The sequence below is a fragment of the Prionailurus bengalensis genome, chromosome B4, assembly GCF_016509475.1.
Source record: "Prionailurus bengalensis isolate Pbe53 chromosome B4, Fcat_Pben_1.1_paternal_pri, whole genome shotgun sequence".
NCBI classification, from domain to species: domain Eukaryota; kingdom Metazoa; phylum Chordata; class Mammalia; order Carnivora; family Felidae; genus Prionailurus; species Prionailurus bengalensis.
Window position 1 is genome coordinate 7,166,364 of NC_057358.1, and position 12,348 is coordinate 7,178,711.

General features: G+C 46.8%; 1 protein-coding gene across 1 annotated transcript in view; it reads left to right on the forward strand.

Annotated features, from left to right (window-relative positions):
• The window catches only part of TAF3 (TATA-box binding protein associated factor 3), a 181,697-nt gene extending 169,870 nt beyond the window's left edge, over nt 1-11,827 (forward strand). The window contains exons 5-7 of the mRNA XM_043562460.1: nt 6,097-6,352; nt 10,041-10,147; nt 11,001-11,827. Coding sequence (XP_043418395.1) covers nt 6,097-6,352; nt 10,041-10,147; nt 11,001-11,115 — 478 coding nt within the window. The 3' untranslated portion in view covers nt 11,116-11,827. The remainder of the gene's footprint in view (nt 1-6,096; nt 6,353-10,040; nt 10,148-11,000) is intronic.
• The last annotated feature ends 521 nt before the right edge of the window (nt 11,828-12,348 follow it).

Sequence of the window (12,348 nt, forward strand, 5' to 3'; positions counted from 1 at the left end):
TCTGGCAAGTAAATTGTTTAGACCATTTTATATGATATAATTATGGATCTTTTGAGTTATAACCCACCCTATTTGGGGTTTTCTATTTGTCTTTCTGTTCTCTGTTTCTCCCTTTCTTATTTATTTTAACATTCCATTTTTCAGGGCACCCGGGTGGCTCAGTCGATTAAGCGTCCAATTCTTGATTTCTGCCCAGGTCACGATCTTACAGTTCATGAGTTCAAGCCCCACATCAGGCTCTGTGCTGACAGTGCAGAGCCTGCTTGGGATTCTCTGTCTCCCTCTCTCTGCCCCTTCCTCCCCTTCCCTTCCTCTCTTGCAATAAATAAATAAACTTAAAAAAAAAAAAAAAAGAACAACATGCCATTTTTCTTCATACTAATTTAGAAATTAAACATTTACTTTCTTCCTAATCTTTCCATGATTACCCTAGAAATTACTACATTTTAAATGTAGTACCTTTGCACCTCCTTCCAGATAATAGAAGTACCTTAGAATACTTTAGCTCAGGCACCTGGGTGGCTCAGTCAGTTGGGCATCTGATTTCAGCTCAGGTCATCTCATGGTCTGTGAGTTCGAGCCCTGCGTCGGGCTCTGTGCCGACAGCTCAGAGCCTGGAGCCTGCTTCGGATTCTGTGTCTCCCTCTCTCTCTGTTCCTCCCGTTCTCATGCTCTGTCTCTCTTTCTCTCAAAAATAAACACTAAAAAAAAAGTTTTTTTTAATTAAAAAAGAAAAAGAACAGAGATGCTCAGAGTGGTGCATAGGCCTTGGAACATAGTAGTTTATGTGTTGAAATAGATAGTGAAGAAATAGGAAGCACTCATAAAATACTTCCTGTCCTTACTAAAATATGACAGGTGTCTTGAGGAAAAGTATTTGTGTGATTATTTAAGTTGCAAGCTGAACTAGCAGCTTTCCTCACAAAATACTATTTCTACTTGAAAGAGCCACTTACAAACTGCGCTTACTCACATTTGGATATTTGGCCAACATTTCATCAAAAATGAATAAAGGAAGCCTGTCGCCACAAGGAAAATTCTCAGGGGAGAATATTTGTTGTAAATGACAAAGTAGAAGCTTTTAAGTAAAAATTCGAATCTTGGAAAACATATTACAAGTTGATGGCTCGTCAGTACTCTAAGAAATTTGTGATGAGATGACGGTAACACCACCAAATGTGATATTTTAATATTGTACAGTGAAATGTGTAAATATTCGGAAGAGCTGCATAATTCAGTGAACCGATATTACAAACTAATGCATGATGTTATAAAATCATGGGTGGGGGGGCGCCTGGGTGGCTCAGTCGGTTAAGCGTCCGACTTCAGCCCAGGTCACGATCTCGCGGTCCGTGAGTTCGAGCCCCGCGTCAGGCTCTGGGCTGATGGCTCGGAGCCTGGAGCCTGTTTCCGATTCTGTGTCTCCCTCTCTCTCTGCCCCTCCCCCGTTCATGCTCTGTCTCTTTCTGTCCCCAAAATAAGTAAACATTTAAAAAATAAAATAAAATAAAATAAAAAATCATGGGTGGGTAAAATAACTATTCAGAGCGTTAGCACATCAATGAGTATAAAAAGCTGTGATACGGTTTCAGATCACACATTGTGACTGACTTAAGAAGCTGTCACTTGTTGCATTTTTGGTGCAGTATCGAAGAATTTACACAATCATCTGAAAAGGCCATGAAAACACTCCTCCCCCCTGCAGTTACATGTGCACACGCTAAGGTGATCTGCAAAAAATACAAAGGTAGTGTTAGTCTTCTCACAAAAATTTTACAAAGAAAGAAAATGTTACCTGATAACATGTAATGGGTTTATTATTCTTCCTTTTCAATGAATTACTAAAATAATTATTTTTTGATTTCTCAGTTTCGATTTTTAATGTGGCAAATATTGACAGATACAATGCACGTCAACAAAAGTTCTTTGAGTTTTTCAGCGGTTTTTAAGAGCGTAGAGTGGTCTCTAAGACCAAAAACTTTGGGAATTGCTACTTTAAAATTTCTTTTAGTAAAGGTCCGCTGTGGGCAAGTCCTTAGATCTTGCTTTCTGGAAAATGTCTTTATTTCATCCTTACTCTTGAAAGATGTTTCCAAAGACAAAATGCATTGTTCTTCAACATCTCCAAGATGTTCTTCCACGGTTTTCCAGCTTCATCATTGCTGTGGAGAAGTCAGCTGCCATCTGTCTCTTTGAAAGTCACTGGTTCCTCCCCCTCCCCCCCCCCCCCCCCCGCCACCCCTCGCCGCTTTTCGGACTTTTCTCTTTATCTGTGATGTTTCATTGTTTCACTCTGATGTGTCTAGGTGCAGATTTCTTTATCTCTCCTGGGATTTGTTGGGCTTCTTAAGTCTGTGGATTCGTATCTGCCATCACGTCTGTGAACGTCCTCAGATAGTCTTATTAACATTTTGTCTCTGCCCCATTCTTTCTCTAGAATTATGATTAAGTGTATAGTGATTATTAGATATGTAGTAATTTATTCTGTTCTCTCTTTGCCCCTCTAAGCTACATTTTAGATTATTTCTTCTGTCTTATTATTCAGCTTACAGTTCTCTCATTCTGCTGAGAATAAATTTGAGTCCATTTGTTGTATTTTTCATTTGTAGGTCAGTTTGTTTCTTTCAAATCTGCTAGATGACTCTTTATAACCTTCTGTTACCTGCAGATAATGTCATGCTTTGCCTTTTCTTTTTTTAATGTTTATTTATTTTTGAGAGAGAGAGAGAGAGAGTGTGAGTGGGGGAGACACAGAGAGGGGGAGAGAATCCCAAGCGGACGCCACACTCATCATGGATCCCAGTGTGGGGCTCAGTCCCACGAACGTGAGATCATGACCTGAGCCGAAAACAAGAGTTGGACGATTCACGGACTGAGCCACCCAGGTGCCCCTAGTTTTATTTTTTCAAGATTTTATTTTTACGTAATTTCTACATCCGACACGGAACTCAAACGCACAACCCCAAGATCAAGAGTCACACACTCCACTGACTGAGCCAGCCAGGCATCCCTGCCTTTCATTTTTTAAAACAGTGTAAGCAGAGTTGTTTTATAATTAATAATTCTAGTCTCTGTAATCTTCTGGTTCTCCCTGATGCTACCTTGGCTCCTCGTATGTTTGGTTTTCTTTAAGATTATGTGCTGCTTTGTTTCCTAATACTTCTCTGCATTAATAATGTAAGGCCTACGTTTTAAGTTACCTCATCTCAAGATGATTAGTGCTGGGTACCTGGGCACATTGCAAGCCCAAAGTACCTTAAATGTAGCGTCCTGGACCACAGACCTAAAAATTCACGAGGCTTTGATTAATTCTTAATCAGTCTAGTGGCCTCTTGAGAGTTTTTAATGTGGGGAGGGAGTTCTGTCAGACTTTCCACGTTGGCAGGCCCCAGGCTTTGAAACCTGTCCTCTTTATCAAAACCAAAGATCAGATTTCCCTCATGCATAGGTGCCCTCAGGCTGACACATCTATGTTCTACTTAACCTCTCTGGTTCCTGCTTTTCCTTTAGTTTTGGTCCCAGCACCTAAATTTCAAACCATTATGGGAAACTACCTCCAAAAACAGCATGTAAAACTTTAGTCTAGCCATAAAAATACGAAGTGCTTGCACACACGGATATAAATGCCTTAGCAATAACTTTGAACTCCCACCTTACGTATTAGGCAGCACACGCCCAGCAAGCGGTGAGAGAGACAGTGTTGTGTAGTTGTTAAGTTCACAGGCTCTGAAATCAGACCGCCCGCGTTTAAATTCTGGCTCCGTCTCGGGGCGCCTGGGGGACTCGGTCGGCTGGGCGTCCGACTTCAGCTCAGGTCATGATCTCACAGCTTGTGCGTTCGAGCCCCACGTCGGGCTCTGTGCCGACAGCTTCAGATTCTGTGTCTCCCTCTCTCTCTGCCCCCCTCCTTCCTGCCCCTGCTCTGTCTCTCAAAACTGAATAAACATTTATAAACATTTTTTAAAAATTTTAAATTCTGGCTCCGTCTCCTAGCAGTCTGTGAATTTGTATAGGATACTTCATCTCTCTGTGCCCTGCTTTGCGAAAGGACAGTCGTAGGTGTGTTTACCTCATGGGGCTGACGTGAGGATCGAGGAAGTAAGGCACGTGAGTATTTAGCACAGTGCCCACCGTGCCTTTGGCTTTCAAGTGCTTAGAACATGCAGTACTTAGTAGGAGTCTGGTCAGTATGCACTGTGAATTGTGTTAAGTGTTACTGAACATCTTCTCCACCAACAGCCTATGTTACATTTTCTTGGTTTTTGGCTACATTCGAGTCAGCAAGACAGTCATACTCGTAACTCAAATGGAAAACAGCATTAATTATTCGTTTACATGGCGAAATTTTTAAGATAGTTTAACGTTTTACAAGCTTCTAATCAGAATAGCAAAGAATCGATGCTTCATAGTGGAGTGCTTTGTCAACCAAGACTCTAAGAAGGTAGAGAAGCATACAGGCCTGGTAATGGCGATGTGGGGTTGTCACGAGCAACAGCCGTGCATATAATGCTGGCGTTCACACTCTACATTTGATGGTGTTTGACACGTTTCTCTGAATTCAGGTTCTCACTGTGACCCTCAGAGGCAGCCGTCTATTTCCACAGTGTTGATCAGCAAAGCAGGGCTTGGAAAGGTTAGTGTCGGATACTAGGAAGAGGAGATAGGTTGGTGCAGTCATTTTAAGGAACAGCTTGGGATTCCTGGTGAAGGTGAGAATGTGCATGCCCTGTGACCCAGCAACTTCATTCCTGGGAAGATAGCCTGGGGAAGTTCTGGAACGCGTCCCAAGTTAACATGTAACATTTACGGGATAGTATGTTTTAGCCTCAGTGAGGGAATGGGCACAAACCCTTTGGCTTTATTCATAACCGTGGTACAGCACTCCAAGTAAAATGAAAAATACAGATCTATGTGTATCAGTGTGGATGAATCAAGGGACATAAAACTAAGCGGGACACTGGCAGGTAAGTTCTAGAGACCTAATGCAAAGAGATTATAGTCCACAGTGCCATATTAGAAGCTTCCAAGTGGCTGAGAGTAGATCCGAAATGTTCTAAACACAAAGACAAATAATTATGTGACATGACAAAGATATTAGCTGATTATGAGCTACAGTAATCAGTGTAACATATAAATGTACCAAACCAACACTCCGTATACCTCAAACTAACACAAGGTTATATGTCCGTTATATCTCAATTAAAAAAAAAAAAAAAAAGGAAAACTAGTTGCAAAGGATAAATATGGTGTCATATTGTGTATATAGTCAAAGAGCATAAAACAGGAGCGCAGTATATGTTGCTTGTGGGCATCTACAAAAAGCAGAAATACAAAAAGGTACCTGCCAGCTTGAGGACAGCGGTTACTTCCGGAGGAGGGAGATCTAAGCAAATGTGGCCAAGGACCGATGTCCAGTTAGCTCTGTTTCCTAAGCTGTGATACTGGTTTTCTCTCTGCTTGAACTTATATATAACTCTTTATTTTTTTCAAATAAGGAAACGTTTTTTAAAAAATGAAAGAGTTTTGGAATCCAATAGACCTTGGTTCAAAGCCTGCCACCCATTTGCCCCATTCCTTCCTCTCTCCAATCCCGTGTCCTCATCTGTGAAATGGGATCACGGTAACTTGGTTTGAGGACCGGTGGAGGTGACACGCGTACAGTGTCCAGGATCATACCTACCTTCGTACAGGTGCTCGGGCACCGCATCTTCGAGCGCCTTCCCCCGCTCACGCGGCCAGCCTGGGGCCGACCGAGGCTCCGAGCTCGGATGTCCGGGCTGGAGTCCCTGCCGGTGAGTCCTGGGGACGCACGTGTTCCGGGAGGGGCCGCACCTCCCCGCCCGGCTCCGCCAGCTGCAAGGACGCAGGAAGGGAGCCCGGCCGGCCTTGCCCGCCCCCGGGAGCACCCCTCACTCCCGCCACGGACCCTTCTCCCCCCGGCCTGACTCTGACCAAGTCCGGTGGGGCCCCGGATGCTCGCTCGGAAGAGAGTTTTGCTCCTAGAAGAAGAAAGTTAACTCTGTGATAACGTTTTAAATGCCTGGTGTGAGCGCGCTAGCCTGTCGTGACTTCTCCCTTTCTGTCTCTCGTTGACAGTGTCATCAGCAAAGTGGTCCCGGCGCCCGAAGCCAAGCCAGCCCCTTCTCTGAGCAGACCCAAGACCCCGCCGCCCGCAGCCGCCCCGGCCCCCGCGCCCGTGCACGTGGCCCCCGCCCCGGTGCCTTCGCCGCTCCTCCCGCCGTCGGCCGCGGCCCCCGCCCTGATGCCCGCCCCGGCCCCCGCCGTCTCTGGCGCCGGATCGTCCAAGGCCCCGGTCCGGAGCGTGGTGACGGAGACCGTGAGCACTTACGTGGTGCGCTGCCCTTTGCGTGTGCACGCTTGCGGGGGGGGGGGGGGCCAGGAGCGCACTCTTCCCCCGCGACGGGGCTTGCCGCCGCCCCGCGGGTCGTGTGTGTCACTCCCGGATGTCGGACGCGGCCCTTGAGGCCTGGAAAGGCATTTCCATTGCACATGCAAGCCTTGGGCTGAAGGGCATGAAGGTACTGACGTACTTAGTCTCCCCCGACGTCACGGCATCGCTTGCCGTTCCTTTGTGCCGTTTCTTACCGCCCAGCGTCCGCGTCTAAGTATCGAGACGAACAGTGATTCGGCCCCACGTTGGAGTTCTCCAGCCGGCGGTGAAATTGCTCACGGACGCGTATAATTTACATAACGTACACGGATCCTCAGGGCCCGCCGCCGGCCCCAGGTAGCCGCACGGCTGACGGTGCTTGGTGGGCCGAGGCCCAGAGTATGCCAGGCTTGCGTGTTAAATGGAAATGAACTTCCGGACACAGCTTCCTGGCTGTCCAGGCGTGTCCTCGAATGAGTTCCCGTCGCTGTCCTGGGACTGTTTCCAGCTGTTTTCCCCGTACCTAATAGCGTCAGGTCCCACTCTAAAGCCTGAAGTCAATCTCGCAGTGGAGGAGTGTCTTTATAAACACGTCCTTTGGGCACCGTGGGGTGACATACACACGACAGAGGGATTTGAGGCACTTACAGGTGCACGGGGTCCCGGTGCGGATCTGACCACCAAATACGCAGACTGGGATCTGTCCGCTAACTGATGGCCCAGATCTGTCTGAGTAGATGTGATTGGCCAGTAGGACTCGTGGTGTTTGCTACACATCGGGTAAATATTATCTTTCTTGAAGGTATTTTAGGAGGAAATTTCAATAAATAGTTTAGGCACTATAATGATAGAAAGGATGAGAAGGAAATCCCAAAGGTATTGAGAGACGACATAAAGATGTGAAAAATTAACAGAAAAATACTAAGTTGGCAGGCAACTCAAGACAAAAATAGAAGATGTGATAAAAACCTGTGGTCATCAAATTGGCCCATTCTAGCGGCACCCAGGTGGCTCAGTTAAGCATCCGATACAGACTGATTTCGGCTCAGGTCCTGACCTCACAGTTTGTGAGTTCGAGCCCCACATCGGGATCCATGCTGACAACCCAGAGCCTGCCAGGGATTCTGTCTCTCTCCCTCTTTCTCTTCCCCTCCCCCTGCTTGCTCTGTCTCTCCATCAAAATTAATTAATTAATTAAAAAAAAAATTGACCTGGGGCACCTGGGTGGCCCAGTCAGTTGAGCCTCTGACTTCAGCTCAGGTCATGATCTCACCATATGTGAGTTCGAGCCCCACCTCAGGCTCTCTGCTGTCAGCTCCAGGCCCTCTTCACTCTGTCCCCCTCTCTCTCGGCCCCTCCCCTGCTCATGCTTTCTCCCTCAAAAAGAAACATTTAAAAGAAATTGGGCCATTCAAGGACCAAGTTCTAGGTGTTTAACTGAGGGCACATCACCCCATGATGGGCTGATGAGGAAAGTTTACTTAACCTTTTCAGTCTCCATTGCTTCATCGGTAATTAGGGGGTTCTGGTGAGACTAGATGATCGGTACAGGATGTTATAGCCTAGTTTCCAGTTCTCAGTGGATTTTCGGGCTTACTCCCCAGAGATGAATCTGATTGGCATGGATAACATGGAAGCAAAGCCTCGTTATGTCCTCGGCAACATTTTGTAGACAGAAGACAAAACGTGTGATCTGGAGGAAAAACATAGGCAGTAGGGCAAAAAGGCTGATTCTGTGACTGCCTAACAGTGGGACTTTGGAACTGTCACTTCGGTTCCCCTAGCTCCAGCCCCCCATTCTTAACCTACCCAGGGCTTGTTTCAGGATGGCTGAACAAAGTCAGATGTTTGAAAGAACTCAGTACCCTGGTTGCTGTTAGTTATTAAGGATGCTCTGGCAAATTTCTCAGCAGCAACAGAGTCACGGCCTTCTAATTTCAAGAGAGGTCAACCAGCCAGCCGGGCTGGCCATGCATGGCAGCTTCAGGGCATAGGGTGCTGGACCAGGGTTAACCCCAGAGAGCTGGCACACGGTAACAGGTGGTTCTCTCCCCTCAGAGTTAGAGAGGGCTGAATCAGATGCAGCTGCCCACAGGTTTCTTTAGGAAGCTTCCGTATCACGTAGCTTGCCTTCAGTAGACTTCCAAAAATGGTGGCCTTCAAATAGCCCATCAGTGGAATGAAACATGTTCTCCCACGACCCCCGTCGCACACCACGAAAGCCACTCTTTCTGCATTCTAGTCAGGGTTCTATCCACAAGTATAGGCACAGACCACACCTGCAGCACAAACTCATCGAGACTACTGGCCGCGTTATTATAAACACTTTTTTTTTTTTTAATTTTTTTTTTCAACGTTTATTTATTTTTGGGACAGAGAGAGACAGAGCATGAACGGGGAGGGGCAGAGAGAGAGGGAGACACAGAATCGGAAACAGGCTCCAGGCTCCAGGCTCCGAGCCATCAGCCCAGAGCCTGACGCGGGGCTCGAACTCACGGACCGTGAGATCGTGACCTGGCTGAAGTCGGACGCTTAACCGACTGCGCCACCCAGGCGCCCCAACACTTTTGAAAAGTAGCTAGTAGTCGTGGCTGGTTTTTGAAGGCTCATCCTAGATTTGTTTCTTCCAAACGGGTTTTGTAACTGTGGAATTTGAGGCAGTGATATCATTAGGGATGCTTCCTATTGGGAACAGCTCAGTTAAGTAAAGCAAACTCCAGGGCACCGCACATTTATGGCAGAATAATGTTAACATGTGTAGCTCGGCCTCTCGCATCCCTCCTTTTATTTGCCCTTTAGTTGTTGTGCTTTACTGAAAATGTCATAAAGGGAATGGAAAGTTACTTAGTAACAGCTCTTTTATATCCTTGATCTTATCAGCTAGTTCAGGACAAGTGCCTGGCTAATAAGTAATAAGGTGATCCACGCACATTTGGCTGGATTCAGTAATTCCACGTCTGTGAACGTGACTGAGGAAATTGCATATACTTGAGCTCTGTAGCTTTCAAAAATATCAACTGTTACGGCCATAATGACCCTAAACGTTACCAACTTAACATGTTGACACTAGTTTTTTTAGATAAAAGTGGCCATGGGTCATACTGCTCATAGAACTGGTTATAAAAACACCTTGTTTTTGTGACTTACAAGAGAGTTTAAAACACTCACTAGAAGTGTGCCTGGGTGGCTCAGTGGCTAAAGCGTCTGACTTCTGCTCAGGTCATGATCTCGCGGTTTCTGAGTTCGAGCCCCTGGTCGGGCTCTGCACTGACAGCTCGGAGTCCGGAGCCTGTTTCCGATTCTGTGTCTCCCTGTCTATCTCTGCCCCTCCTCCACTTGCACTCTGTCTCTCTCTGTCTCTCAAAAATAAATAAATGTTAAAAAAAAAATTAAAATACTCATTAGAAATGCCTTCTCCTTGAGCATTTAGCAGCTCCTTTCTGTCTCCTGTGGATCCCAGGGTACTGATGATCGCGATCATGGCCTTAGCAAATTGTCAAGCCACTTTTTCTCTTTTCAGTTTAACCTGTTTATTAGGTTCATAGTGTAAAGTAATCATTCTTATGTTGCCCTCTCTTTGGTTTTTTTCCCCCATTCCGCCTGGTTTCCCCCTCTTCCCTCCCCCCCACCCCCTACTTAAAAACCTCAGATCCGAGATGAGTGGGGGAATCAGATCTGGATCTGTCCCGGGTGCAACAAGCCGGACGACGGCAGTCCCATGATCGGCTGTGACGACTGTGACGACTGGTACCACTGGTGAGCGCTGCGGGCGGGACTCGGGCAGGCACACGAGCGATGGGTCCCTTCCGGACCCCCTCCCGGCGCCACTGCTGTCCTGGGAGCCGCCTGAGGAGCAACAGCACAATAAGATTACGACGTCATTCGTGTTAAGTGCAGAAATCAGCAATCTCTGGACGGTTGTTCTGCAGCCTAAATTCCACATGTTTTGTTTAGCTTATATGTCCTTCTTGTTTAAAAAAAAGGGGGGGGGGGGGTGGTAAAGGTTTCCCTTTCCTTTCTTTCCAGTAACTGTCTATAAGCTGCAGCACTTGACAGGAACATCGAGGTAACCCCTTGGCATACACGTCACAAAGCGCAGGCAAGAACGGAGGCGTGTCCGCTCTTCACAGCTCCCCGCCAGCTCCCCCACAGTGGAGAAGCATCCAGAATGCGTGCAAATCACCCTCTCACCGTACAGTGTAAAGATCAGATGTAGACAGACAGAAACCCATTCGGCCACGGGACACAGGACACCCAGGAGATAAACACGGGCCGCTGCTGGGAAAAACCAGGCCGCTGGTGGCTGCAGGGAGCCCGCCTTCATTCCTGCAGCGGGGCCTCGGGGAGGGCCCCGGCCCGAGAGGGGAGGCCACAGCCTGACGGGGGAGGCCACGCGGCAGCCCTGCTCCGGGAGCTAGAGCTGTTGTGGCCTGGGCTCGGCTGAACATACTAGAGGCGTAAAAATCACTCAATTGTTTAAACTTACTTAAAAAAAATTTTTTTTTTCAATTAAAACAATTGCTTCAGAACATAGGGAGGCAATCTGCACATAAGTGAAGTTTGGTTATCCAAACAAATGCCTTTTTCTTTCTCCTTTCCAACCACGTAGGCCCTGTGTGGGAATAATGGCCGCACCCCCGGAAGAAATGCAGTGGTTCTGCCCCAAGTGCGCCAACAAGAAGAAGGATAAGAAGCACAAGAAGCGGAAGCACCGGGCCCACTGACCGGGCACGTTGACGCCGCGCGGCGCCCGCGAGCCTCGGAGGGAGGGGCCGCCGGCGTCGGGAGGCCGAGGACGCATGCGCCGGCGCCGGCTCCGCCCCGGCCAAGCGGCGTGTGACGGAGGGACGCGTGACGGGCGAGGACGGCCACGCCCCCGCTTTCTATTACCAGTGACAAGTATTACTAATAAAAAGACCGTAATCCTCCCTTTTGATTTTCTTTATTCTCTCTCCAGGGCCTTTTCATTAAGGTTATTAGACGAGAAGATAAAGTGTAAGCTGCCTCGACTGTAATTTAAGGACATCGTCCGTCTGTATACAGTTTGCGACCTCTCTCCCGCTCTAGTGAGATAATCCTAATACCAGAAAAGGAGCTCCGGACGGAGTGTTGCTAAATATTTTTGTGACGAGAATATATGAAGCTTCCCCACGCCCCCTCCCCCCGTTTTTAGTACTAACATGTAAAATGTTCAGGCTTTTGTGAAATACCTTCTATTTTTTAAGAAAAAGGTTTCTATCATGTCCCGTTTGCTTTGGCGCAGATTATTTTTGTTGACTCGCACGCATTTTCTACGTTGGTCGCATCCTAGCCGTGCCCGTCTCGAAACTGCTGGCGTTCTCCTCACCGCTCCTACACTTCATCGACTTGTATAAAACCTCCCAGGCTATAGAAGATCTCCCCTGCTGTAAATAATAAATATTTATGAAGTAGTTATTTTTTAAATTTTTATCGTGTTTAATTCTGGCTTTCTCTGGAATCCACCGTGATTTCAGCCATGTCTGTAATTCCTGCTGTACATAAGCGAAGAAGGCTAGAAAACAGAGCCATAGTTCCGAGTGATCTACCTTGAGCTGGCCCCGCACCGGGCCCCCGCCCGCCGTGGGCACCGGGGCCCTAGCAGTTGAAAGGAAAACAAGGCAATTTAAATTTGTAGTCCATGATTCGAAATTGTTTTTGTTATCTGTACGTCTCTTCGACTGACTTTTATTAAACAGACGTGTAGATTCCCCCGAGAGAAAACAAAAACAAAAACGAAACAAAAAACATATACTGTAGCATTTTGTGTTTATATTGTTTTATTTCTGCAAATCTGTTCATGGAGATTGTGGTTTAAGGCTGAAATGAAGTATATTATGAATTTTTTTTCTTAAAGAAAACTCATCAAATTTCAGGGTATCACAAAACTTTATTATATTACTATACTGCCCGCTATTTATTATATGTTATAGATGTCT